Genomic DNA, 27,946 nt, shown 5'->3' on the forward strand with positions numbered 1-27,946 from the left:
TTTACACTTATGGTATCACTGTTGTCTCATTAAAAACCTTTCCAAGTAACAAAACCCGGTGGGAAAAAGTAACCTCGGTGAAGGAAAAGACAATTTCTTTAGTCTAATACAGTCATGGGAGTGGAAAATTCCTTTAGTCCCATGGGGTCATGGAAGTTCGGACAATCTCTTTAGTCCTATACTTCTCACATGTTTTTCAAATGTAGACTTAGGTAATGACTTAGTAAATAAGTCTGCTACATTTTCATCAGATTTTACTTTACTGACTTGAATGTTTAGAAGGCATTGTTGTTGTTGATTGTAAAAGAACTCCGGTGATATATGTTTCGCGTTATCACCTTTAATATACCCTTGCTTCATATGTTCGGTGCAAGATGCATTATCTTCATAAATGCAAGTTGGCTCTTCGGTGGTAGAACTCAAACCACATGTCCCTCGAATATGTGTAATGATAGACCTTAACCATATACACTCATGAACCGCCTCATGTAGGGCAATGATCTCAGAGTGGTTCGTGGAGGTAGCCACAAGGGTTTGCTTGGTCGATATCCAGGATATCGTTGTATTCCCGACAGTGAACACGTATCCAGTTTGTGATCGACCTTTGTGTGGGTCTGAGAGGTACCCAGCATCAGCAAAACCAACCAAAACATTATTTGAGGTTTCGGTGTAAGGAGTCGCAATTACATTAGCAACCCTCCTTTCGTCTTTTTTTTTTTTGCTAGATCAATCCAATTTATTACTCATTATGGAAGAATTACAACTCAAAAAGAGCTAAAAGTTATTTACAAACACTAAGGAAAGAACTGAAGTAAAAAAAAAACAGAATACAAAATTAAAACATGCCCATTAACCAGTAATAAACAACAAGCCCAGTAGCTTCAAGGCTCAACAGAACCTATAGTATATTTTGTCAGGCATTTCCAGTGAAGATATAAAACTAAGTCTTGTTGTGTACTTCTGACAAACTCCCCTGCCAAGACCTGCACCTTTCTTTGCCATATCATCTGCAGTAAAATTAATTTCTCTCATGCTATGTACAAATTGAATCCTTCCTAGTATTTTTTTTATTCTGCACCATCTTGCTTGAATTATCCAAGGCAGCTTTCCTGAAGTGTAAGCTTTTATTGTTGCACTAGAATTTGATTGAATGCAAATATCAAACCTGTTATTCTCTACTGCCCATTCAGCTGCTCCTATAATGGCCATTATTTCAGCAATGAAGTTGGTTGCAATGCCCAAACCTCTTGATTCTGCATATACGAATTCACCTCTAGCTCCTCTGCACACAAAACCAAAACCTGATGCCCCTGGATTAACTCTAGAAGCACCATCACAACAAATGAGTGTTTGATTTACTTCAGAAAGATAGAATCCCAATTCAACAATCTTCTGAACTTTTATTGGTTGGTTTCTTAACTCAAAATTTTTGAAAATCATGTAGTCATAGTTACAATCCCACATGAAATTCTTTATTCTCAAAGCACATTCTTTAGTATATTGTTTTACTCTCATTTTGAACTTTCCCAAATTTACTTGTTCATCCTCAAAACATTTGTTGTTCCTCAAGAACCATATTTCCATCATTGTTATGGAAGCAACTAAAATCCATACTTCCCTTACTGCAGCACTTTTATGCCTTGCAAAGTTCATTACATCTTCATAAGATTTAGGATTGCAGAATAGAAAAATCCCCCCCAACCATTTCCATATCAACTGACTAGAATTACACTTCCATAAAATGTGTTCTATACTGTCAGTATCTTCTCCACAGATATAGCATTTTGAAGCTAAATTAAAACCTTTTCCATGCATCTTCTCATCAGTGGCACAGATTCCTTGAACTATATTCCATATATTACTGGAAGTAGTAGTATGAAGCACTGGATTCCATACATATTTAACCCAATTAACCTTATTGAATTTTTCTCTAATCAACTCAGCAGTAGAAGCTATAGTAAAGTTACCTGACATAGTGCCATCCCAGACTCTTCTGTCTTCTTGACCTGATAGAACTGGAAAATCCTCCATTTGTATATAATTTAATAATCTCTGAGGTATTAACCATTCACCATTCACAATCAAGTCAGCTACTTTCATATTTTCATTTTGTTGCATATACTCATCTTCAGCAATTAGATCTTTTAAAGGCTTTTCTTTGATCCAAGTATCATTCCACACTGAAATTTGTGGACCATTGCCTGTAACCCATCTTGTATGCTTCTGAACATCATCAATAACCCATTTCAGACCTGGCCAAACTGTTGACTTTTTATAACCCGTAATCCATTCTCCCTTCAGATTAGTGAATTTTGCTCTCATAAATCTTTCCCATTCTGCATCAGAGGTTTGAATTTTCCATAACATTTTCATTAACAATGATTTGTTAACAACTTCAAGTCTTCTTAATCCAATCCCTCCTTCCTCCATTGGGGAACATGTTTTCTCCCATTTCAATGTAACACATTTTCTCTCATAAGGATCCACAGTCCATAAAAGGTTTCTTATTAATCTCTCACAGATCTTCACCACACTTGAAGGCCATTTATAAACTGACATGTTATATATAAGAATGCTACTCAAAATAGACTTCACCAGAGTTAGTCTGTCCATAAAAGATAGCATTTTCCCAACCCAACTTGCGAATATGTTTTGTAACATTTCAACCACTCCCCATACTGTACTTGATTTCACCCTTCCTAGTTTTAAAACAACTCCTAAATATTTGTCTGGCAATATAGAGACATTCATTTGAAGCTCATTAGCTAGTAGTTTTTTTCTTTGATCAGTTACTCCTCCAATAAAAAGTTTACTTTTTTGCTGATTAATCACTTGCCCAGAAGATAATTGATAATCTTGTAAAAGCTTCATAACAGTTTGAATATTTCTCTTATGTCCATTAAAGAACAAAAAAACATCATCAATAAAAAATATATGAGTTGGCTGCACACCTCTGTAATTGACCATAGGAATGATCTTTCTTTCTTCAACCATTTGAGTAATCCTTCTACTCAAAACATCTTCAACCATGAGAAACAAAATAGGAGACAATGGGTCACCTTGTCTCAAACCCCTACTAACTTCAAAAAAACCCACAGGACCACCATTTACTAGCACTGCAATTTTAGATGATTTGAACAATTGATGAATCCAATTTACACATTTCTTAGAAAAACCAAATTTTTTCATTACCTCAAAAAGAAACTCCCAGCTCAGAGAATCATAGGCTTGAGTGATATCCAGCTTTAAGCCTATATTACCACCTCTCCTTTTTGTATCCAGCTCATTTATCATTTCTGAAGCCAACACAATTTGTTCTTGTATACATCTACCTTTAATAAATGCTCCTTGTTGGACTGAAACAATTTTTTCCAACATTCCATGCATTCTTGTTGTCATGATTTTGGTAAAGATTTTAAAGCAGAAATTGCTAAGTCCAATGGGTCTGAACTGATTGGGTCTTGCACATTTAACCCTTGGCAGCAGAAATAAAAAATTAGAGTTTAGTCCTCTTGGTATTAAACCTTTTCTCCAGCTATATTGAATGGCTTTGATTAGTTCTTCACCAATTATCTCCCAAGCAAATCTATAGAAAAATCCCGAAAAACCACCAGGGCCAGGAGCACTGTCAGCATTTAGAGAAAAGACAACATTTTGTACTTCTTGAGCTGAGGGAACTCCTTCCAGCATTATATTATCCTCTAAAGTGACTACTTCTGGAATAGCATCAAAGATGCTCATCTGTCGATTTTCTTCGAAAAAATTGTGGATTTATATAGAAGCAGTTCCTTCATATGAATCTAGTCGGTTAAATGGATCCGTAGATGTGGGATTCTTTGATCGCTTTATCACAAGTGCAAGTACACTTAATTTAAAAAGAGAGGGGCTTGGGCTAGGTGGGATACTTATTTATATTAGTTGATCTAAATCCTAGATGAATGTAGATTTTCTCTTCCATTTTGCGGGCTCTGTAAAATCGACCTCCGGTGCACGTCAGTTACTTAATATCTGCCAATTTTGGTTTAACCCATAAACTTAATTCATCTAAAAAACTCAATTTACGTATTGATAAATTAAATAAAAAAAATCTAATTATCGTCATATATGTTCTTTGTTGTTTGCATAAAACTTATCTCTCAGGTACAATCGACAAGTGACATTATTGTTATTTTTTCAATCCGAGCGATTGGAAAAATTTCAATAAGTAGAAAAACTAAAGTTGTGTTGTGATAAGAGAAATAAAGATAATTTAGAAGTATTAGCTTTTAATGTTGAGGGTATTGTAATATTTTAATGCTTCTAGACACGATATCCTCTTTTCCTAGGTGGGAGCAACATTGGCATCACAATTTAGTATGGTTACATAGTCCAATGAATCTCCTCCTCTAGCATATATCCGGATCCTTACGGCACCGGCAACCGGATAACGGTTTATAACCAAAACAATTATTACACCCATCTCCCGGGAGCATAAAGACACCTTACCTCTACGCGCAGACCAAAAAAACACAGAGGAGGAAAGAAGTGAAAAAATGATGCATAACGCCTACGATTCATTAGAGCTACTACAGCTCAAGAACAACTCAACAAAGATCCAATCAGTAGGATCATATGGTTCCAAAATACTCTTAGGTTGTGTAGATGGTTTAATGTTAATTTACATCGCATCATCATCCGATGCTCGATGTCCAACTTCATCATCATCAACATCATCTGATATACATAATTATCATCATTTCTTAGAATTACAAAAATATTCATATGTATTAGAAAAATCATTGTCTGGGTTTTCTAAAAAACTATTGATTTCAATGGAAGTTTCTACATCTAGAGAAGTTCTTGTTTCGTTATCTGAATCAATTTTGTTTCATGGTATGCCAAAACTTGAGACAATTGTTGTTATTACTAAAGCTAAAGGAGCTAATATGTTTGGTTGCGATGATCGTAGAGGTTATTTGTGTTTCTCTAAACAGAAAAGGGTTTGTATTTTCAGAGTCCCCAACAATTGACACATGTTCAGTTTCTTAGATAAGTCCTCACAAGCACCAGGTTTAAGATTACGATTGAAGTAAACACAAAACTTAGCAAAGTTTAGAGTTTGACCAGAGACACTACCAAACTTGCATAAAATGCTTAGGATACTATCAATTTTATGCGTATCAACTTTAACAAAATAAGAATGTCATCTGCAAATAAGAGATTAGAAATAGGAGGATCCCTTCTTGACACTTTAGTACTTACAATATCCTTGTTAGTCTCAGCAACTAGTAAGCTTCTAGACAGATATTTCATTGCCAAAATAAACAAATAAGGAGATAATGAGTCACATTGTCTTATACCCTTAGAAGGTGTATATTCTTGACAAGGTCAGCCATTAAGTAAAACACTGATGCTTGTAGTAGAGACACATTGATGTATTAGACTACAAAAGGATTCATTGAAACCAAAATGAGGTAAGACTTTTAACAAAAAAGTTCATCCAAGTTTATCAAAAGCTTTTACTGAATCTAATTTCAAAGCCATTGTATCTCTCAAACCTTCCTTCTGCTCCATTGAATGAATAATTTCATGAGATATAATGATGTTATCATGTGTAGCTCTACCCGGTACAAAAGCAGCCTGATAAGGGGATATAAGTTTTTTAAGAAAGGCCTAATTTTATTTGCTAGAATTTTAAAAACAGTCTTACAAGAAACATTACACAATCTTATAGGCCTAAAATCTGCTCGTTTTTTAGGATCTTTTACCTTTGGGATGAGATGAATGTATGTGTTACTCAAATATTTTGCCATATGACCAGTTTCAAAAAATATTGCATTGCATCAGTAACATCTTTCCCTACAATGTGCCATTGAGATTGGTAAAATCCAGCTTGGAAAACATCTGGATCAGGTGAACTCCAAGCTAGCATTGACTTAACAACATTGATAATTTCATCAGCAGTTGGTATAAAAAGTAAAACAACATTCTCAACATCAGAGATAATAGCAGGTATAATATAAAATCAACTTGAGAAAGCAGAGGATTACTAAAACATGAAATAGAACTAAAATGAGTTGATATTTTTTCTGAATATCTCCAAATTCTAGCATGTTCTATTGAGATAGAATCGTTCTAATACTTTGTAACCTATGCTTGAATTTATGAGCAGAACTACAGTAACATTAACATTCCAAGCAATTTTCGATTGTTGACTAAAGGAATCATGTTGCATCCAAGTGCCAAAAAACTTAAAAGGTCTTCATATTGTCCTCAGTAATTAACAAAAAATGAATGACTTTAGCCTGAGCAAATTGTAAAATCATTATCGCCCAGAGTCAAGACCATGTCTAATCTAGCTTGTATGCCCCTCCCTGTAACCAATGAATCTCCTCTTACCCCACCGGGGATCGGTTAACGGTTTATAACCAAAACCAAAACGGTTTATAACCAATGAATCTCCTCTTACACATTTACACCCATCTCCCGGGAGCACAAAATCACAATCAGCTTACCTCTGTGCGCAGACCAAAAAAAAACACGAAGAGGATAGAGAAGAGAAAGAAAAATGGTGCACAGCGCCTACGATTCATTAGAGCTACTACAGCTCAAGAACAACTCAACAAAGATCCAATCAGTAGGATCATACGGTTCCAAAATCCTCGTAGGATGTGCAGATGGTTCAATGTTAATTTACGTTCCATCATCATCCGATCCTCGATCTCCAACTTCATCATCATCAACATCATCTGATATACATAATTATCATCATTGCTTAGAATTACGGAAAGATTCATATGTATTGGAGAAATCATTGACTGGGTTTTCTAAGAAACCATTGATTTCAATGGAAGTTTCTACATCTAGAGAACTTCTTGTTTCGTTATCTGAATCAATTTCGTTTCATGGGTTACCAAATCTTGAGACAATTGCTGTTATTACTAAAGCTAAAGGAGCTAATCTGTTTAGTTGGGATGATCGGAGAGGTTATTTGTGTTTCTCTAGACAGAAAAGGGTTTGCATTTTCAGACATGATGGTAATTTTTTCTTTCCTTTTTGTTGCATTGCTAAATTTGTTACAATCATTTTGACCTAATCCAAGCTACATTACAGTTAGTTGAAGAAATTGCACTGAAATTGGAAGAAATTTAGTGAAATTTAGTGAAATTGTAGATACTTTTTGCTATGGAGACATTTTTTTGTGACTGGCAGTCACCACAAAATGGCCTTTTGCGTTACTGAAATTGAAAAGAAAAAAGAATGTCGTTTTGAATGTTGCTTGAAGAATTTGAATTTTACAATGTAGTTTCGGTATAGCTTAGTAATTCATATGAGCAAAGTGATTCTTGCTGGTATTTTTATAAAATGGATTGAACTTCTTGTTGTGCAGGGGGCCGGGGTTTTGTTGAGGTTAAAGAGTATGGAGTTCCGGATGTTGTGAAATCAATGTCTTGGTGTGGGGAGAATATATGTTTGGGTATTAGAAGGGACTACACGATACTGAATACTGTAAGTGGTGCATTTACTGAGGTATTTCCTTCTGGGAGGACTGCGCCTCCGCTTGTGGTTTCTTTACCTTCAGGGGAGCTTCTTCTAGGAAAGGTATCCTTTTTTTTGTTTACAGGTTTTTAAATTTTGCCGCTAGTGGCTTTACAAATTTCAGGGTTTTGAATTTGATTTATCCGATTTATTAATTAGTAGAGCTCAAGCCTAATTGTTGTCAATATAAAACTTGGAAAAATGAGGAGAAATTTTACGTGATAAGGGGGCTAAGGGGTCGTGCGATTTATGTTGCTGAAGAGTGTTATATAGTTGCATGATTAACTAGAAAATTGGGGCTTCAAGCTCTGGTTCCTGACAAAGAGTTGTATCGTGAGATGAATAAAATTGAACATTGTCCTTTGCAAGTGTTTACAGTAAACTCCCTGTTCAAGGGCTCAGGGTTTTGTTAGAGGATCACATTCCTTACTTTCACCAGATGTATTCTGACTTTATTGTATGAGGTTAGCACTTGTATATGTACTTGCAATCAGCAGAAATATTATTACATTAGGTAGACAAGGATATGAATGTGACTATGTTCTTCAGTGTGTAAGGTCTCAAGTAAAATCCCACCATGTTCCAAATTGCTTCAGTAACACTGGCATGCACACTTTAGAATAATTGATGCGGAAAAACAATTCCACTCAGATTAGTTCAATTTTATGTTGTCAATGCATGAGGAAGTAGCTTGTACATATGTTAATTACTTCTGTAAGTTTGATTCTTCTGCTCATACACATGTACATCTCAGCATGTCAATAACCAAGAGTTTTTCAACTGAAATTTGCAACCCGACTTTCATATACTCCTTCAGTTGCAGAAAACTTTTTTTTTTCTAAACTGTACAAGGTAGTGTAGGTTGATCCAACCACCAAAGGGAAGCACCCAGATATTATGAGCTATGAATGAAACAGCTTGTTTACCATACAAATAAATATAATTAGAAATAAATGGATAACTTGTCCCTGATTGCTGTATTTCGTTAAGTATTGATCAGGACTGACACATAATCTACTCCCTGACATTTAGGATAACATTGGAGTGTTTGTGGACCAAAATGGGAAACTTCTTCAAGAAGGCAGAATATGTTGGTCTGAAGCTCCTTTGGCTGTTATCATCCACAGGCCTTACGTGATAGCTCATTTGCCGAGACATATTGAGGTAATAATGCAAATTTAGCTATGACCCACAACAGTGCTCTTTAATCTGTAAGTTTGTGTAACTTCACATATTGACGTTTCCCCCTTTTTGATGGCTACAGATACGGTCACTACGAGCTCCTTACCCATTGGTGCAGACAGTTGCTCTCCGTAGTGTTCATCATTTACTGCAAAGCAACAACTGTGTAATTGCTGCACTAGACAACTCTGTAACTGGACTCTTCCCTGTTTCTATTGGTGCACAGGTACATAAATTATATGTGATTCTGTCTCCAGTATTAGGGGACCAACTTTCTCTACGGGGAAACAAATGCAGTGAAAGAAAATATGTTACTCCATGATGATAAATCTATGGTAGTTAGAAAGCTTTACACTTTTTAAACATTAAAACTAGGAAGTGTAGATAGTGAATTTCACAGCTTTTATAGAGATTAGATTGTGCGACCTTGACGGATCCCTCATATGATGAGAAATTTTTCCTGTTCACTTGTAGATCAGTTTATAGCCACGGAGACACGTTAGAGGCTTATGATGAGAGAGGCACTTGTAGATCAGTTTATAGCCACCTAAAATGTGGTGTCTTCAGACCTAGGCAAAAGCTATAGAATGACGACATTTAATTGTAAAACTTGAGAATGGTGAGCATTAGCACCAAAGTTTTTATTTATCTTTCTTTCACTGAAAACATTATCAGATGACAGCATTTTCTAAAATGATTTTTCATCTTATCACATGTTAAAACAAAACATCCAAGATTCTGATTTTCGTAAGTATGCCAGGCTTGATAAGTGATATGAGTACCCCTTCACTTTATTTCGTTTTTCCTTCAATGCAGATTGTACAGTTAACAGCATCTGGTAACTTTGAGGAAGCCTTAGCTTTGTGTAAGATGCTTCCACCAGAAGATTCTACCCTTAGAGCCGCAAAGGAGGAGTCAATCTACATCAGGTGACAATTACCCCATAAATCCATATCTCAGTTAAAACTTTGTTGATGCGATTGACATTATTGCATGTTATTATATTTGTGCCAATTGGCATTGGATTGGATGCTCGTTCTAATAGTCCTCCATGGGCTATCAGCCACAGCCATTTGAATTTCAAAATGTTATTATATTTGTGAACGCAAGTGCGCAACCGTCTGCATCTGCAAACATGCATATTTAGTGTCTTAGATATCATTATGCAATTTAGAGAATCTTCTTAATACAGTTGCAGAAAATCTACTAAAAGCTTAGTCCACATTTTTGGTACTTTCTAACGGTAGATGTCTAGAGTAATTAACTTCAGCAAATTTGGTTCAGATATGGCCACTACCTTTTCAACAATGGAAGCTATGAGGAAGCCATGGAACAGTTCTGGGCAGCTCAAGTAGAGTTCACCTACGTACTCTCTTTATATCCATCTATTATTCTTCCCAAATCCATGTTGGCTCCAGATATGGACAAGGAAGCTGACGTTTCATGGGATGATTCATATCTCTCAAGAGTTTCATCTGATGCATCAGAGGATATGGACCCATCATCTCCATCATACCTAGAGTCTGAAAGGAATCCAGTGCTCGAGTCTAAAAAAATGAGCCACAATACTCTCATGGCATTGATCAAGTACCTGCAGAGAAAGAGATGCAGTATAGTTGAACGTGCCACTGTTGAGGGGACAGAGGAGATCCTCTCAGATGCTATGGGAGAGAGAAACATGGCTTATGATTTCAATAAGTCCAATATTTCACACAAGGTACCAATGCTTTAATTCTCTAGATGTTATCACCACCTTGCATTGTAATAAGCTGCACTTGCATTACCTAAGAACCGGCCTAGTTATTATAATAAGGCGAAGCAGTTGTTGGTTGTGGATTTGATGGTGAATCCTTGGTTGAATATAGTCTGATATTTGTGCTAGCTTTGCAGGGTCGAAGGAACATCCAAGTCAGCTCAGGATCAAGGGAGATGGCATCAGTGCTGGATACAGCTCTAATCCAGGCTTTGCTTCTTACTGGACAATCGTTGGCTGCATTAGAGCTCCTGAAAGGTCCCAACTATTGTGATCTCAAAATAACCGAGGAATTTCTGCAGCAAAGTAACTATTATACAGCCCTTTTAGAGCTCTACAGGTGCAACATGATGCACCGTGAAGCTCTCGAACTTTTATATCAGCTAGTAGAAGAGTCAAAAGCTGACGAAGCACAATCTGAACTGAAGCAAAACTTTAGACCTGACGCAATCATTCAATACCTTAAGGTGAGCACACCTCGTGTTGAAGATAGAACTTTGCACCAAATTTTAATTTGAAGACCAACCATTAAGCTTTCATACACTTAAGAGCTGGAATGTCACAAAAATTTAAGAAATTGATCTGGGAATATTATTTACTTTCTATTCCTGATGATACAAAATATCAAGGTTTTCTGCCCTAGGCTAAAGCGTTTCTAATTCATGACCAGAGAATGCTACAACTCGTTATTCTGAAAACAAAATGTCAAGGTTTTCTTCCCTAGGCTAAGGAGTTTAGTGTACTAGGAATATAAGAGCAACATGGTGAAGAAAACCAATGGATCATTTAATACGACATAAAATACATATGTAGTTCTCAATGCATGAGTGGGATAGCTTATGCATAGTTCTTTTGCCTTGCTGACATGTGTGATTATGTCTTCTGCAGCCTCTTTGCAGTACTGAGCCGATGCTTGTTCTGGAATTCTCAATGCATGTTCTTGAAAGCTGTCCAACTGAAGCTATCGATCTATTTTTATCTGGAAATATTCCAGCTGACTTGGTCAACTCCTACTTAAAACAGCATGCACCAAAATTGCAAGCAACTTATTTAGAGCTTATGCTCTCGAGGAATGAGAGTGAGATCTCGGGAAATCTGCAGAATGAAATGGTTAGGGCATTTCTCTGTGCTACTACTTCTACCAATATCTGCCATATTGCTGAATTTTGTTTTCTGTTTCCTGGGATCTGATGTCTAATAGGTGCAAATTTATCTGTCTGAAGTACTTGATTCTTATGAGGATTTAAAGAGTCAGAATAAGTGGGATGAACAAACTTACTCCTCGTCACGCAAGAAGCTATTGTCTGCTCTACAGAGTATCTCAGGGTATAGCCCCGAGGGTTTGTTAAAGCGTCTCCCAGCTGATGCATTGTATGAGGAGCGTGCAGTTTTGTTGGGGAAAATGAATCAGCACCAGCTCGCATTATCTCTATATGTTCATAAGGTAATCCTGACGAGCATGAATCCAACTGTTTTATTTAAATATGCACTGTAGACTAAATTTCCATGTTTGCAAGGTTCATCATGACTCAATAATTGTGGACTTAACGAGGATAGATGGATCTTCCAGTGTCATACCCATGACATCATGACTACTGATCGTGGACAGATGTGTATAACTGGGTCCAATATCGTACCCATGATTATCCATGTTGATATGCATAATGTCTACGTATCTCCAGATTAAATTTTACTTCAACTGTATAAACATGGAGCATTTTTGTTTCTGTGCTTTTTTTTTTCAAAACTCAACTTTCATGACTTCTGAGTCCTTCCTTCTGTGTAATATTTGTAGCTTCATGTTCCTGAACTGGCACTAGCCTATTGCGACCGTGTTTATGAGACTGGGCAGAAGAAACCATCTCCAGATGCATATGGAAACATCTACCTCACTCTTTTACAAATCTATCTTAATCCTCAAAAATCTACCAAGGATTTTGAGAAGCGAATCCTGAACCCAATTCCATCTAAGAATGTTGGGACTAAGAAGGTCCGGTCACTCAAATCTAATAAATGGAACCGAGCTGTTAAAAAAATCGCTGAGATAGAGGGTGCAGAGGATATACGATTCAGTCCAAGCAGCACTGACAGTGGACGTAGCGATGGTGATGAGCCAATTCTTGATGGAACTTCTACAATTATGATCGATGAGGTCCTGGATCTGTTAGGCCAAAGATGGGACAGGGTCCATGGAGCTCAGGCGCTCAAACTCTTGCCTAGAGAAACTAAGCTACAGGTAATGATTTATCAAAGTGATTTGTTCAAGTTGATAGTTTTTCATTACCCAAGATGCATTTAAAGATGAATACAATGTGTGTGCCATCTGGATACTGGTAGTTTCTCTTGGTCATCTACTTCAATAAAACATATAGTCAACATTTATGGCTTTCATTAGTCATGTATCCCTATCTCCATGTGGGCTCACAGCCTCACAGGTTCAGTTGAAAAACCTAGCCCTAGTAGCCTAGAATTTGGGCCGTTGTCAGTGTAACAGTTTCTCGTGTGGGTTTCTTGGGCCCCACATAGGGGCGAGTTCAAGATCAGGTTGCCTGAATGTGTAAAATGATTAGTGACATGTCATGCAATTCGTTCAGTTTTATCTTTGCTCCTATATTAATTCCCCTGAGGTGTTGTTCTTAACGGGTCCTGGATATTTGTTTATACATTGGTTTATATTTACTTTTTTGAACAGAACTTGCTTCCATTTCTTGGACCACTTCTGAAGAAATCTAGTGAAGCACAGCGTAACTTATCGGTGATCAAAAGTTTGAGATCCAGTGAGAACTTACAAGTATGTTTAGGAGCATACTTAGTAACTGTATTTTTCTTTTTTTCAGTCGTCCCCTACAGCTACATCTAATCTTTATTATAAGCTTACTTTGTGATCTGCTTTAGCTATTTAATTTTTTAAATTTTGTTTCATTAAAGGTGAAAGATGAACTCTACAAGCATAGGAAAACAGTGATGAAGATCAGTAATGATAGCATGTGCTCTCTGTGCAACAAAAAGATAGGAACTAGCGTCTTTGCAGTCTATCCTAACGGAAAAACACTTGTGCATTTTGTATGCTTTAAGGACTCGCAAAGTATGAAAACTATGGTGAAAGGTACACCATTAAGGAAGCAGGGATACTAGTTGATCTGATTTTTCTGCTCAAGTAGGATCGTAAAATCTAACACTTGATTTGGGGTGAACATCAGTCGATCTATTTTTTGGTTGATGTGACACCATCATGTGGGCGTTGGCAGTAATGAAGACCAAAGTTAGTGTGAGAGCCACTTCAGTAATCAGTCATCTAATCACTTTGACAGTACCAGCAAGCAGTAACTGGATTCTTGCAGCTGAGAAGTGGAATTTCTCAGCATCCTATTTTTTGTTCAGGAAGGGTGTGTGGGTGGGTATGTACAGATTCTGTCTTGTTTCGTGATGCTCGATTATTTGTGCATTAATAATTGCCAAATGCACCTCCTCGCATCTGTTGTTGCTAGCGAGTGTCTGGTTTGTTCAACTCAGATGCGGATGTTGCTGTAACTGAAATTTTTAAGGGTTGGCATGTCTTCAACCAGAATGCGTTTTATTGATAGCATTCTTTTGGAACCTCGGGAGCAGTTTTTACTGATTGTTTGTAATAATGTGAATAAAAAGGTCAGGGACCATAATATACCTTTGGCATTCAATTTTTTAGTGTATAGTACTGTATTTCAAACACAATATGTTAATCTTACTACAGAATGCCGCTTGATAAATATTAACCTTTTTTCTTTCTTGACTTATTACATCTGATTCAAATTATTAATAAATACTCCATTCAAAACTTTTTTTCTTTATGGAAACCAGCCTATTATTTAGGAATAGAGGGAGTAGAATTATAGTGAACTATTGAATCAAAATTTTCAAATAATAGAGTTATAGGGAACTTTTGAATCCAGTTAGACGTGCGCCTAATATAGCTCGGAGTCAAATGTACGAGCCGAAGCAGCAGCATATGAAGAATCGCAAAAGAAATACATCTGACTCGTATCGAGTCAGACTCCGAATCCAATTCAGATCTGGAGTTAGCTCTAAACCCCCAATTCTCCATGGACCCACTCCAAGATTATACACTAAATCTAACGGCTACAATGATGAGACGAATGCAGGAGAAGTGGAACATCAAAATATTTGATGAACCACCACCAGAGCAGGTTCCATTTATTGGGAGAAGAATGGAAAATCAGTAAACACACGCAGAGACACTCCCTACCTCTCTCTTTGTCTCCTCTTCATCATCAAAATTCCATGGCTGGAATCTTAGCTCGAAAGTCTATGCTCGCTCTTCGAGCACGTCATCTGGTAAGATCTTATGCATCTCATTCTTTTGAATTTGAAAACAAAAAAAAGTAAACCCTAAAAACTAATCAGTTAAATCAAATTTCGTATCATTTCACTGTGTATAAGTACATCCAAAGAAACCCTATGATGGTCATGGATTAAAATGTAAAGGGTTATGAGCTTTCATCTAGAACCTCATCTGATCTATTAACAATGTTAATTTTGTTTTCTGAAATCTGATTTGTTCATTTGTAACTTGATTTTGCGGATGGAGTATTGGGTTTATAGGTCAATTTGTGTTTTCTTAGGTCTAGAATATGAAGATAGTGTAGGAAAATTCTTTATGTTTAGGACTAGTTTAAGAGGCCGTAAATTGATGTGTTTGAGAAATATGCATCCCTAAATTCCCAATTTTAGGATTATTTGACTTTAAATTGATCTCATATTTCTGTTGATTTTATTGTAGGCTGTTGCAGGACCAGCTCTGCAGGGCTCACATCATTATGGAATGAGATTTACTTCACACCCCTTTTCTACCAAGAAAGGTTAGTCGTGACTTACTTCCTGTATAATCAATTCATTTTACTATAGCGGCAAAATTTTGATGAATTCATTTTTGTTTTTGAAAAGTAAACTGAAAGGTCTTCTGTACTGAGGCGTGTATACTGAGTGAAATTAGGTTTATGTTAGTCTTGATAGAACAATGTACTTTGTTGAACGTTGAATGTCTGAGATCGTTCTCTAAATAATGGTCATGCTAGTTTCACTAGAAGAACGTAGCATTCTGCTGGGTTATTAGCCAGTGATCGCTTGTATCCTGTATTCATATTGATCATCACATCCTTAATTTGTTGGTGGTTGTTCATAAGACACATGATTTAGAATCTATAGCTACCAGAGTTTTTCTAAAGATGGTCAGGGTTGAACCTGGGATCATACACCATTTGAAGTCCTGTTTCACATAATATAGGAGAATTATTAGTAGAGGACAGAGAGTCCATTCCATGATATGCTTCACTTACATGGTCTTTTGCTAAGAAGCTAGGTAGGCTATTTGCATTCAGCGTCTAGCTAAGTAGGATAAAAACGAAAGCGGTTGTCACTTGGCATACTTGAACCTGAATTGAACTCTAAACTTTTATATATTTGGAAAAGTTTGTGATTGAATTCAAACACAGAGTGGTAACATGTTTATCAGAATGATAGAATCCTATACCAGTTTTGTAGATTGAGTACTATGAATTAAGGATACCGTGTTTCAAGATTGAAGGGGAATCAATATTTAAAATGCAGGAGTTAATATTCTCTAGTCTTCTTCCTGCAAGTGCAGAGTCTTTATTTTCGATCCATTTCTTTGAGTGCCAAGCATGAATGGCTCACCATCCATCCCTGTATTTGCACATTCATTCACAGCCAAGCATGAATGGTCACCACCCCTATGATTTGAATAAACATTCTTTTTTGATTTGAAAAGATTCATATCAATTAGTTTAGTACGTGGTTATTAGGTTATACGTTATATTGTAATGGAAGGTCACAGCCATGAAGAAGAACTTCAAAAGAGTGAAATTTATGAATGTTTCAGCTTAGAAAGGACTTGTTACGGACAGATCCAACTTGTAAAACTTAAACCAGTGAGTTCGGAGACGTCCCCTTCCAGAGGGAACTTAGGTCAGGACTCGGGTGCCCCAAACTTCACGTTGATGCTTTTCATTTTCGTCAACTAAAAAGAAACCTGATGTGACTCACTGTTCGTCTGCTACTAGGCCATCTAATTGCTAATCTTCCTAGGTTCAAGTTGAGTGAACTTTTTTCACCCTTTTGATGCTGGAGCAGGTGTTACGTATTGACATATTTACTTTAGGGAGGTTGATTCTAGTTTGCTTCTTGTTTTCTGCCTGCAGATGACGAAGAAAGGGAGCAACTTGCAAAGGAGATATCAAAGGATTGGAGTTCTAGTAATGTCTTTTACTTGTTCATTTGAACTATCAATTATTGTAACAGTTCTAAACATGTTCTTGGTACATGGGCTAGCTTCTAAGGATAGTTATTTGCAGTTTTCGAGAGAAGTGTCAATACCTTATTTTTGACCGAAATGGTGCGCGGACTGATGCTGACCCTCAAGTATTTCTTTGAGAGAAAAGTGACCGTAAGTCTCATCTTATATATGTACAACTTTATCCCCGGATTTTGAATCTTTGATGTTCATTCTCATTGAAGCTTCCTGCCTTCCACAGATCAATTATCCTTTTGAGAAAGGCCCTTTGAGCCCTCGGTTTCGTGGAGAGCATGCCCTCAGACGTTATCCAACTGGTGAGGAGCGTTGCATCGCATGTAAACTATGTGAAGCTGTGAGTGTTCTGATACTTCTAAACTAATTCTTATTATGATCAATAGAAGGAAAATCCCAGCATCAGAGCTAGAAGGCGGCTCCTGTTCGGGCTAGATTACAATTTGTCTTTTCAGGCCTTGATATATTATTGCTTTACGTTAATCTTGATATCTGTTGTTTTTTTTTTTCTCCCAGATATGTCCAGCACAAGCAATTACAATTGAGGCAGAGGAACGAGAAGATGGCAGCCGTAGAACCACTAGGTAACTCTGTCTGTCTTTGTATCTCACTATCTCTCTCTCTCTCTCTCTCTCTCTCTCTCTCTCTCTCTCTCTTCCCACACTATATCTCCCACGCACAAACACACAATATCTCTGACTCTCCGTCTCACTCATAACACACATGCACATGCAAGATGTAAAGTCGCACAAATCTAAAATCTCCTGGTTTACAGGTATGATATTGACATGACTAAGTGCATCTATTGTGGATTCTGTCAAGAGGCATGCCCAGTGGATGCTATTGTTGAGGGACCCAACTTTGAATTTGCTACAGAAACTCATGAGGTGAGTTAATAGATTTCATTGCTTTATCTAGCTTATCTAGCTCTTAAACTGTCTTCTGCAGTGAAATAATGATTTTAATATGGCCTTGAACATTTGTGAAGGAACTATTGTACGACAAGGAGAAACTACTTGAAAATGGGGACAGATGGGAAACTGAGATCGCAGAGAACCTCAGGTCTGAGAGTTTGTACCGTTGATCAATTTTGTGATCTGTAATGACTTACCTCCCTTCCTTTCATCACTGCACGATCTATTTGAAAAATATAAAAAGAAGTAAATAAAGAAAGGATGAATTTTAGGTTATCCTTTTTAAAGAGGTTGTCTTGTTTGATCTGACTGTTTTATTTGTGCTTTTATTTTTCTTTCCTTTTCAGTTGGTACCATTTTGTTAAAATTTTGTAATGAAATGGATGAATAATTTTGATTGTAATTGTAATGTTCTTCACTTTTGTTAATCAAAGTATTACAATTCAGTTTGGCTGTTAGGAATTAAGATTAAATGGAACATTACAGCTCAGGATTTGGAAGCCCTTTCTGCTGCTTCTTTATCACGGGATGAATCCGAGTGTGGTACAAACTTTTGTTTATAGAGTTTGGCAGCTGCAGCATTGGATAAGATGATGTTGTTGCTTGTGGTCGGCATCATATGGATCGGGGACTTTATCACCAGCACGGTAACATACATTGCAAATAGTTGTGGCTCCAATGTTTAACTTTATATCTCCAAAGTTCTTGAAACAAAGATCTGCAAAGTCTTTGAAGTCACCCCTACCCTAGGATAAATTCATAAACTATCAGTTGAGGTTTGAATAAAAAAATGTGATTCTAAACAAAACAATGATACGGTTTATCGAGGAATCCTCTGTATTGAGTTTCCAGAGCTGTGGGTAAGTCTAATGGAACAATGTCACAAACGGCTCGATCCCTGCAATGAGAATTTCACAAAGTTCCAAACTAGTGAAATTTAGCTGGGAAGCATCAGAAAGGAAACCTTGCATGAAAAATTTGATACACTTTAAAGTGGACAATTACATGTTAAACACAAAAAAAGACATAACTAAAATTCAAACAGAACATGACCAATCTAATATTGCACACCAACATCTCCTCTCTCTCTCTTTTTCTCTGAACGGAAAGCAGTTTTCACATTCTAATCACTATTGTATCCATCATCTGCATCTTCACGCTCTGTCACGACCTTCTCAATAAAGTTTCTGCGGACTTGATCGAGGACTGCATCTCTAGATGATTCACTTGAACTCTGCCCATCATTAAGTACAGGATCGGATTGGCAGAGGATTAATGCAACAGCTGAAATATCATGGCCAAGAACAAAGTAGAAAAATAAGTATTGAATTACTAAAACTTCAGCTCTGAAAGATGGAGATAGGGTGTTTTCATTATGGCGGAGATAGCCAGATAGGGTCAGGATCCTCTAGATCCGAACATTAATCAGTTCTAAAACATAGTTGTTCAAGAAAATCCATACAAACATCCATCCTGTTGACAACACAATTTCATTTGTAACATGCACGACTCAGTTTCTTGGACATTAGAAAAACAATTATCACAAAGATACATAAAACAGCACGAGTAGCAAATGCTTGTCGAGTCAGTGTACCTTCAGGAGTACACCTCCGTCCAAACTGATGTGATCCTACATATGTTCCTTTGACAGCACTGTTATTGTAAACCAAAATAGTAGGAACATTACGATCTGGGTAGTTTGGAATGCATTCTGTAGATATTATTTTGACGAATTTCGTTGCTGGGTATCTTGTAGCTAGTTCATCCAGGCACCGTAAGAGTACCCCACACTCTGCAATTCTGCAGGTAATCGAATATATTTAAGCATCAGAAAGACCAATACAAAAATGTAAGAAAAAAAGATTACCAGATAACCCAACTACAACAACAAACCAACCATAACAACCAAAATCCTGGAAAAGAAATCATGCAAAACTGGTAACAAAGAGAATCTATACACTACCCTTCTTTGTACAAACACACTACTACCCAAACGTCTGATGGGGCCTGGGAGACCTCGCGAACAAAATCTGCACCTGATATCGGCATTACAGATCCGAACTTTGCTATCTTGGCAGCTTCTCTCATCTCTGCTAGTCTTTGCTTTCTTTAATACAAAACAGTAAACTTGTCAAAAGCAAGTAGTATGATTTTTTATTTTTAATAGTCATAAAAATTTGCATATCCATGAAGCTAACCTGTATTCTTCGAGGAAACGGTCATCATCAAGTTCAGGATCATCTTCGAGATCCTCAAGGTCTTGTTCAGTTTTATTATCTAGCCAAGCTTTGTCCTTTGGTTTCGAACTCTCATCTTCTGCTGGGGTGAAAGCAGGGGGTTTGAATGGAGCAGGCTTTGGAGGTAAATTGCCCAACTTTGTTTGTATATCGTCCCACTGTGTCGTCCTTCCTTCAACATCCTTGTATATAAAGTGATAATCACCCATTGATATATACTTTAACAGCCTCAGTAATCTCGCTCCTATGTAGTTCAAGAAAAAAAATACTTCCAATTACACAATTCAAAGAATTGCTCCCAAAATTTAATCCCTACAAACCGCGAACACAAGACTGAGATCCCAAAAGTTAGGAGACGGGTCCATGAAGTGTTTTCATTTATGTATAAATTCATGAAAAAATCTAACATAGACAACTATTATTTCCCCTTCCTAACCGAATTCTTAAGTCTAAGCTTGATATCTACCTGAATTTCCCTTTAATTTCAATATTTTGATTAGAATTCGACAAATTAGTGATTTTCCTAATTGATTATGATTATTTCCCTGATACAGATCAAACCATTATACTAGTTAACCACTTGCACGGCTATGTTGTGAAAGGCGCTAGGCGAAGGGCTTGGCGCCTCGCCTTCTTGTTCCTGGTTTTGCCTTAAAATACGATTGGGTTATACGTTATATTAACTTACTTGTTTCGACGATCGAATCAACCCCAATCGTCTTCTTCTCTTTCTTTCGTCGTCTGCAACTATTTCTTAACAATTTTCTCGAGCTTTTAATCACTGAAAAAGTTAAGTAATCGATTCTTAATAATTAACAGTTAATATAAACATTATAATCTATCTGAAATCATCACCTTACCTGGTCTTCTTCTCCTCCCCTTGTTTTTCTGCTCTCGTCTATTTATTTTTTCTTCTTCAGATCCAGAAAATGAATTTCTATCGGTGTTTGTTCGAGCAAATGGAGGACATACTTCCCACGTGCAGGTTACTTTAGCTGACACATCTAACCATAAGCTGTGGGCACGGCACGTTATAAAGGAAAACACCATGATTGGTTCTGTATGCAAAGTTTAATCTTATTATGGTTTCAGTCCACTTACAAATTTCACATATCACAACAAAAAACAAGAGAACACTAGAACAAAACTTGTTAGCATTGATTTTTCTTGAAAAGGGACTGTTTTTCTCTGTACAAATGGTGCCTCAGGTGCACCTAGTTACAAGTCTATCACTGCCCTATACTGGAGAAGGAGAGAGCCTTGGGACTTCACCATCTTGTCTATAACCACTGTCAACTTGAGATTCCTCTGTGCCACTATCCTTTTGTTGAGGCTCACTGTTAAGAAGATTCTCCATAGCAAGACCAGATTCAAAGATTCTTCGTCTTTCAACTGCATCCTCCACCCTTCTAATAAATTCCTCATCACTGATCGCTAACATGTTTCGTAGCTTAAAATTGACTCGGTTCTCAATAAGAAGTTTGTGCCGTGGAATTATTTTACCATCAAGGGAATAGCTGAAAAACCTACAATTTATTTGAACAGATAAAGATAAACAACATGCAGGGAGTGAACTGAAAAATCTTTAACCAATACATTTTATTAATTTATCGAATTAATTCTGAGATTTAGGTGTATGAAGTTTACCTAGGGAACTCGATGGTATCTTGCAATGGCCGTACCATGGTTCTCCTCAAGTACCGGTACTTGGGACGAAGAACTTCTATATTGTACCTTAGCAGCATAGGAAAATCTGCAATCATCTCTCCCAAGGAATGAAGAGGAATACCCAAAGACAAGAAGTACTTAACATTAACCTCAAGCTTATCAACAATGCTGCATCCCATCAGCTCAGGTCCTAGGGCTATCACTTTCCCTATATCCTTCCGCGTAACTCCCGCTTTTGTCAGCAAGAAAATGACCTAACCAACAAATATCACCCAGGAGTAAAATGAGTAAGACACTAACCATGTATTATGGCGTTAAAGCCATTGGGCATTTTGATACCCATGGTTTGAGGTCGAAACTCATCTAAACACTACTCCACTTTACAGGTACGAACAAAAGAAACTAACTACACTACTGGATTATTCCACGCATGGAGTGCAAGGTCTTGGGTGGATAATAGCAATTACAAAGTAAAACTAGTAGCAGATTTGGTCAGGCAGTTCAAGAGTAAGACTTATATGCAAATAATATTGGAAAAGAACAGTGAACAAAGACACCATACCACTGGACGGATTTTCTTGTAGAGGCTATATGTTAGAAATGATGGAAACTTCACTAGCACACCACCAACGGCATCTTCCCTAATGCCTATGTCTTGCAAAAACCGCACCTTCACATTGAAAAAACGAATCAGTTCTTTATCCAGACATTTCAATTATAAGCATTTATGCGCTACTGTAAGGTTAAAATTTCCCCAACAATGACCACAAGTCAAAAGTGATCATCTTGTTTCACAAACTGGATAAGCAAGCTATGAGCATTTAGAAGACGTATTCAAGGCTTAAATTATGCAAGAACCAAACTGGAGATTCAAGATCAACACAAGTCTAAAGGATCAATGTGATTTCAAACAGAAGATATGCAATACTAAGAGCATGCATTGACATTTGATAGGCTTATCTAAGACTTATGATATGCAATAATCAAATTAATACCTTTGGGGCAATAGTTGACTCAAGATCAACACAAAATACCATTGGTTTCAACGTAAGAATCCTCCTCATTCCATCTCGACGAACTCCAAGATAATACAAATACTTAACAAGAGGTTTCCACCTTTCCTCAATGCTACAACTCATCAACTGTGGCTTGAATGCTAGCAATTTTCCAACCTCTTCTTCTGTGAGGCCAAACTCTTTAAGGTAGTTAACCTAATTTAACAAATGCAGCATATTGTTGATTTAAAAATGGACACATGTAATGAATACAAGTTTGCAAGGTTCAAGTGTCATCAAAGAGCAATGAAGCAGAAATATACCTTAGATCGCATTTCCTCAAGAGAAGAGTAGCCAAATGCCCTGGGACAGCCAAAAACCATAGTACCAAAATCCCTTTTATCCATACCCATATCCCTGAAGAAGCTCACGCGTGATATAATCTCTTCCGGCGTGTAAGATAAAACCCTTGGACACCTGCTAACAACAAAACCCATCCACTCCTTTCTAACTCCATTTCTCTCAAGATAATCCATGCTATCATCCAATTCTTCCAGACTACGTCCCAAAACATTCGTTCCTGCCTTGACAAGCACAACACCAAGAGCTTCGCCTTTGACGTAAATTCCTTTCAACCATTGAACCAATTCCTTAATAGCCTCAAGCTTCTCACATGACATGCATATAAGCTTCCCAATTTGTGGATAAGTCAATGAATTGTGCTTGAACCACCTAGAGAAGCATCAACGGTGGCGTCTGTTAAAACAATATTGTTTCTTAAGATTACTTCTACTAATCCATCCTTAACAACAACTAAGATTTGAACCCAGAATTCAAGTGAAAAACCACTACAACTAAATATGAGAGGTGAACAAAAGAGTGGAGGCAGTACCTGATAAGAGGCACGACATTGGAGTTTTGTATGAATGTCTTAGCACGGGAATTGAAAGTAGAATGTGAAAATTCAGGTAATGATTTCATAGAAGCAGCTTCAATCATTATATAATCAATGTAATCAGGCAAATAAGAAACCAAATTAGTTGAGTAAGTAATACTAAATTTCCCATTTCTCAATGCTTCCTTGAGAATTTCTGAAGTAACTTTTCTCCTAATTTCAAGAGCTTTCAGTAACATTTCATCATCTTCTTCAATATCAGTATCTCTAAATAGTCTATAAAGTGGTGGAGTAGAAGCAGCAGTAGCAGTAGGAGGAGGCGATTGAGGTAAGTAAATAGAACCTGGAAATTGAGGGGTTTTTCTTCTGACTAAAGATAATTCCAAAAGCTTTACCTTTTCATCTTCACTCATTCCTTCTTCTTCTTCATCATCATCAGCATCTTCTTCTGGGTGTTGAGGGGAGAGACGTTTGAGAAGAAACGAAGTAGACTTTGAGTTGTGTTTGCGATGAATTTCAAGTGGGTTTAGTTTGGTATTGTTTTCGTCGTCGTCTTCTTCTTCGATTTTATTCATAGCAGTTTGGTTATGGTGAATGGATGAAGAAGTGATGGACAGTGAGTTTGAATGCCTAATGGTGGTAGCGGGTATAAGGAGGGATGGGAAAAAGTTGGGGTTTTTATGGATGAGGAAGAAACAACGGAAGCCATTAATGGAAGTATGTTGCTGTTGGTGTTGCGGAAACAACAACATCTGCAACAAACAATAAGAGAAGAAGAAGAGGCAGCAGAGAAAACTGTGAAATAACTTCAGCTTCAAATGTTGTGGAGATTAGATTTGGGTTGAAATAATGTAACCTACAGAATAATCTCTAAACTCTTATAGCCTGTTTGGAAGGTGCGGCAAAAAGCTAACTTTTTTTTGCTTCTAAAGTCTTTCTTATGGGTGTAAATTCGCGCAGGCCAGGCCACCCGGCCCAAAAACTAAGACAGGTCTGGCAGGCCAGGCTTAATATTTGTGAGCCCGTAAACAAATTCAGGCCGGGCAGGCCGTGCAAAATATGATAATTTGCTACCCAAAGACCGTCCGAAGCCCGTTTTTATACGGGCAGGCCAGATCGGGCCGGATAGGTCACTATTTTGAAATTTTTTTCTTATTTTTTAAGTTCAAATTTTCAAATGAATGGTATTAAATTTATTTTTCCAGGCTTGCAATTAAATTTATTTAATTTTAATATAATATCATTTCCTCTCTAACATTGCATACCGTAAGTGATAGTATTATTTTATATTTAAATTACAATGACAAACTTTTAATTATAGCCTATAATAAATAATTAATTAGAGTACAATAAAATTTCTAATAAGAAAATATATTACCATTAATGTTTTGGAAAAGTTAATTATAAGTAAAAACAAGTATATATTTAATTTTTCTTGACACAAAATTGACAATTGTAAAATGGTAACTTTTAAGTCTTTTTAAAAGGATATTAAATGATTAATGACACATAGAAGGTTTTCAAGCCGGGCACCAGGCCGGGTATCGTCCGGGCATCATAATTAATTGCAAAGCCCGATACCGCCCAATAAATTAATCCATACCAGGCCGGGTGGCCCATGACGGGGCATAACAGGCTTTGGGCTACTTCGGGTATAGGCGGGCTCGGGCGGGTACAGGCAGGCCGAGTATTTTCGGGTATTATTTACACCCCTAGTCTTTCTAAAACAATCCTGTTAAAGGGGCGGGTGGTTCCATTGGAGGGGCGGCAAGGGTGATAGCAATATCCCTATTATTGGTTAGAGGGTGTCCTATAGGGGTTGTTAATTGACTAGATTACCCTTTTCATCTCAAATGGACTAATTTACTCTTACTTTTTTGGTTGAAAAGACTGAATTATCCTTCCCCATTATTAACCCAATTGAATCTGAAAATCAAAATAGTTTTTTTTCAACTTTACTTCTTCTCTTCTCCTCCTCTCAACCATTAAAACTGATTTTTCATCGTCCTCTTCGATTAATCGGCAATTTGAAAAATTGATAATCGTTGATTGGAAACTATATTAGAGATGCCGAAGAAGAAGGTTGACGAAGATTGTAGTCGTTCTAATGAACCAAATCCTCCATTAGGTCAAGAACATCAATTTGAAACTCCTCAACCGTCAAAATCAAGCACAATGACTTATTTGAGGTATGTTTCGAAAAACCCAGTTAGGGTTTAGTCTATTGTTTGATTTAAGTTATGGTTTGTGAAATTGAAATTGATTTAAACATTACAATTGATCGAAATTGAAACTGAAATTTGTGTGTTGCATGTGAGTTACGGTTGATAATTACTCCAATTTCAACCGTAACTATGGTTTTTGTTGATGATACGGTTCGTAATAACTGAAATACCAACCGTAAGTTCTTGAATTTATGAGAAATTGTTCAGTTACGTTTTTTTTTGTAACCGTAAGTAGCTTACGGTTGGTCTCGTGTGTTGAGTTACGAACCGTACATTATTCTGTAACTTTCATTTGGTTTCTACGGTTTGTAATTCCATCAATGTTATCAACCGTATTCGAGTTACGACTTGTAACTCAACATCCATTACCAACCGTAGAACATCATGTATGTTAGTATTTTGCCAAAGAAAACTTACGGTTAAAAACTAAGATAACATACCAACCGTAGTTTAGTTACGGTTGATCTCGATACATCAGTTACCAACCGTATCGTTGATAAGATTGGTCTCGATTCACTATTTACCAATCGTGTGAGTGGTACGGTTGGTCTCTGTTTATTAGTTACAAACCGTAACTATGCAGGCTCACCATTTTGTTTTGTTTTTTGTTGTCTATATTATTTGTTTTACCCTTAGTAAATCAATCAATTGTAATGCTTGTGTAGGAAGAAAAAGAGAGGAAATGACTTAACCCGATTGATCATACGCCCACCCCTCGCGGTGACAAGCATTTAGGGGTTAATTATAGAGGTATCCACAAGAATGAGAAGAAGATGAAGAATAAGTTTGAAATTAAGTTGAGGGAACAACCTGTGGCTGAATCTGGAGTTGAGCTAGAAGGAGTGGAACATAATGATTAAGAAGAGGTCGGAGTCGAAACTAACCGTGAAGGCAACGAAAATAAAATTGTGGAGGAAGAAACTAATAATGATGAAGATGAAGAAGAATTTAAAGGAATCGATGATGATGGATGGGAGGAAGAGGAAGCAAATGATGAAGAGGAGGAAGATGAAGAAAATGATGAAGAGGAGGCCGATGAAGAAAATGATGAAGAAAAGGAAGATGAAGAAAATGATGAAGAAAATGATGAAGAGGTAGAAAATACCAAGGGAAAAGAGGTACTTGTAGCTGCACCTCCAAGGCAAAAGAAAGAAAATAAGCCGAGAAAGGAGCCCGCACCGAAAGGGATGCATATTCCTAAAGGCAAAGATTTGTTGTTGCCACCGAAGAAGAATAAAAGACCTTGGGGCGAGGCCCCAGATAAGTCTTCAATCTTATTTGGTTATACCGGTTCCTGGTCCGCAAAAGTCTGTCAGACAAGGGTATGTATTTTGTTACTTTTCTTAAAACATTCATTATTTTGATACATTTTGTTTGTTTATTTCAGTTCACCATAATATGCTTATATTTTTGTATATTTGTTTTCTTAGGACCACGCAAGATGCATTAAATTGCTCAAGCGTCAAAGGGGTAAACATTGGCCATAAATCAAGAATGTGCTTCGGTTCGCAATCTAGTGGCTAGTACAGGACTAGGGCATGGAATTCTTCACCTTCAATCGGAGTATGATAGTGTTGTGGTCTCTGCCTTCAGGGAACGATATTGGCTTGAAACCGATACGTTTCATCTTCCATTTGGAGAGATGACAATAACACCGGACGATGTGAAGCAAATTACTGACCTTGAAGTTGAAGGACAATCTGTGTTTCAAGTTTTCGACAACAACATGTCTTGGACTGACCTTTATATCCTTGCTCAAGAAACACTTGGGTGGGAGAAAGATGAAACTGAGATGGAGTTTCAGTTGGCTGGTGGTAATGACCCTGCTGAACCACATAAACCAAAAATCATCAAAAAGCTATTGTTGAAGAATCTGAGGACCAAGTTTGAAGGAACAACAACAAAGGAAAGGAAAGGTCAGGTGATGGATGAAACAACAGTTAGGCGTACAACCACAGCGTATTTGTTGTATTCTCTTGGGACCGTATTCTTTCCCGATAACTCGGGAAATAGGGTCAATGTTCATTACCTACAACTGTTGAAGAATTTGGACAACATCAAAAACTATTCGTGGGCCACTGCAACCCTTGCATATTTACTTGACAGCCTAAGAAAGGCCTCTAGGGTTGGAGCTACTGAAATTTTCGGGAATGTTGCGCTTCTAATGGTAAGTTTGGTTACATTTTTCTTTCTTTGTTATATTTTTAGTCATGTGTCAATTGTTTATACTTAATTTA

General features: G+C 37.1%; 5 protein-coding genes across 7 annotated transcripts; 2 read left to right on the forward strand and 3 right to left on the reverse strand.

The window, feature by feature from the left end:
* Positions 1-147: 147 nt before the first annotated feature.
* On the reverse strand, positions 148-3,741 carry LOC113315728. Its single transcript, XM_026564009.1, has 2 exons — positions 959-3,741; positions 148-721 (listed from the first exon to the last, which is right to left on the reverse strand). The coding sequence occupies exons 1-2, from the start codon at positions 3,739-3,741 to the stop codon at positions 148-150; spliced, it is 3,357 nt and encodes a 1,118-aa protein (XP_026419794.1).
* Positions 3,742-6,444: 2,703 nt separating this feature from the next.
* Positions 6,445-14,130, forward strand: LOC113287886 (vacuolar sorting protein 39-like). Its single transcript, XM_026536759.1, has 12 exons — positions 6,445-7,016; positions 7,370-7,581; positions 8,551-8,682; positions 8,783-8,926; positions 9,517-9,629; positions 9,985-10,417; positions 10,591-10,920; positions 11,342-11,563; positions 11,655-11,897; positions 12,249-12,689; positions 13,146-13,244; positions 13,382-14,130. The coding sequence occupies exons 1-12, from the start codon at positions 6,548-6,550 to the stop codon at positions 13,586-13,588; spliced, it is 3,045 nt and encodes a 1,014-aa protein (XP_026392544.1). The 5' UTR covers positions 6,445-6,547; the 3' UTR covers positions 13,589-14,130.
* Positions 14,131-14,628: 498 nt separating this feature from the next.
* On the forward strand, positions 14,629-18,147 carry LOC113287894 (NADH dehydrogenase [ubiquinone] iron-sulfur protein 8-B, mitochondrial). The gene is made up of 8 exons (XM_026536770.1): positions 14,629-14,785; positions 15,231-15,309; positions 16,669-16,722; positions 16,822-16,913; positions 17,002-17,115; positions 17,292-17,359; positions 17,551-17,662; positions 17,764-18,147. Exons 1-8 carry the CDS (start codon positions 14,732-14,734, stop codon positions 17,857-17,859), a joined length of 669 nt encoding a protein of 222 aa, XP_026392555.1. The 5' UTR covers positions 14,629-14,731; the 3' UTR covers positions 17,860-18,147.
* A 478-nt stretch (positions 18,148-18,625) lies between these two features.
* LOC113287911 (phosducin-like protein 3) lies at positions 18,626-20,991 on the reverse strand. 3 transcript variants are annotated; one of them, XM_026536791.1, is made up of 6 exons: positions 20,787-20,991; positions 20,615-20,707; positions 19,888-20,170; positions 19,653-19,796; positions 19,284-19,489; positions 18,626-18,973 (listed from the first exon to the last, which is right to left on the reverse strand). In XM_026536791.1, the coding sequence occupies exons 1-6, from the start codon at positions 20,974-20,976 to the stop codon at positions 18,813-18,815; spliced, it is 1,077 nt and encodes a 358-aa protein (XP_026392576.1). In that variant the 5' UTR covers positions 20,977-20,991; the 3' UTR covers positions 18,626-18,812. The 3 variants fall into 3 exon arrangements, with proteins under 3 accessions (XP_026392576.1, XP_026392582.1, XP_026392590.1); XM_026536797.1 differs by having other exon boundaries at positions 20,782-20,816; XM_026536805.1 differs by having other exon boundaries at positions 19,888-20,238; positions 20,782-20,798.
* A 1-nt stretch (position 20,992) lies between these two features.
* Positions 20,993-24,314, reverse strand: LOC113287901 (transcription termination factor MTERF2, chloroplastic-like). The gene is made up of 6 exons (XM_026536781.1): positions 23,482-24,314; positions 22,913-23,321; positions 22,590-22,805; positions 22,157-22,264; positions 21,574-21,848; positions 20,993-21,452 (listed from the first exon to the last, which is right to left on the reverse strand). Exons 1-6 carry the CDS (start codon positions 24,234-24,236, stop codon positions 21,164-21,166), a joined length of 2,052 nt encoding a protein of 683 aa, XP_026392566.1. The 5' UTR covers positions 24,237-24,314; the 3' UTR covers positions 20,993-21,163.
* Between the last annotated feature and the right edge of the window lie 3,632 nt (positions 24,315-27,946).

The sequence above is a fragment of the Papaver somniferum genome, chromosome 1 (genome assembly GCF_003573695.1).
Source record: "Papaver somniferum cultivar HN1 chromosome 1, ASM357369v1, whole genome shotgun sequence".
Taxonomy (NCBI): domain Eukaryota; kingdom Viridiplantae; phylum Streptophyta; class Magnoliopsida; order Ranunculales; family Papaveraceae; genus Papaver; species Papaver somniferum.

Excerpts from the sequence above, each read along its gene's own strand:
- LOC113315728 (XM_026564009.1), bottom strand. The coding sequence starts at position 3,741 with ATGAGCATCTTTGATGCTATTCCAGAAGTAGTCACTTTAGAGGATAAT. Across the intron at positions 722-958 it reads GGCAGGGGAGTTTGTCAGAA|CAAAAAAAAAAAAGACGAAA; the intron begins GTACACAACAAG and ends GGATTGATCTAG.
- LOC113287886 (XM_026536759.1), top strand. The coding sequence starts at position 6,548 with ATGGTGCACAGCGCCTACGATTCATTAGAGCTACTACAGCTCAAGAAC. Across the intron at positions 7,017-7,369 it reads TTGCATTTTCAGACATGATG|GGGGCCGGGGTTTTGTTGAG; the intron begins GTAATTTTTTCT and ends CTTGTTGTGCAG. Across the intron at positions 10,418-10,590 it reads AGTCCAATATTTCACACAAG|GGTCGAAGGAACATCCAAGT; the intron begins GTACCAATGCTT and ends CTAGCTTTGCAG.
- LOC113287894 (XM_026536770.1), top strand. The coding sequence starts at position 14,732 with ATGGCTGGAATCTTAGCTCGAAAGTCTATGCTCGCTCTTCGAGCACGT. Across the intron at positions 14,786-15,230 it reads CTCTTCGAGCACGTCATCTG|GCTGTTGCAGGACCAGCTCT; the intron begins GTAAGATCTTAT and ends ATTTTATTGTAG. Across the intron at positions 17,663-17,763 it reads TTGCTACAGAAACTCATGAG|GAACTATTGTACGACAAGGA; the intron begins GTGAGTTAATAG and ends ACATTTGTGAAG.
- LOC113287911 (XM_026536791.1), bottom strand. The coding sequence starts at position 20,976 with ATGGTGTTTTCCTTTATAACGTGCCGTGCCCACAGCTTATGGTTAGAT. Across the intron at positions 20,171-20,614 it reads TGATTCGATCGTCGAAACAA|GAGCGAGATTACTGAGGCTG; the intron begins GTAAGTTAATAT and ends TGAACTACATAG. Across the intron at positions 18,974-19,283 it reads ACGGAGGTGTACTCCTGAAG|CTGTTGCATTAATCCTCTGC; the intron begins GTACACTGACTC and ends ATGATATTTCAG.
- LOC113287901 (XM_026536781.1), bottom strand. The coding sequence starts at position 24,236 with ATGTTGTTGTTTCCGCAACACCAACAGCAACATACTTCCATTAATGGC. Across the intron at positions 21,849-22,156 it reads ACAAGAAAATCCGTCCAGTG|GTCATTTTCTTGCTGACAAA; the intron begins GTATGGTGTCTT and ends TTTGTTGGTTAG. Across the intron at positions 21,453-21,573 it reads GATACCATCGAGTTCCCTAG|GTTTTTCAGCTATTCCCTTG; the intron begins GTAAACTTCATA and ends AATAAATTGTAG.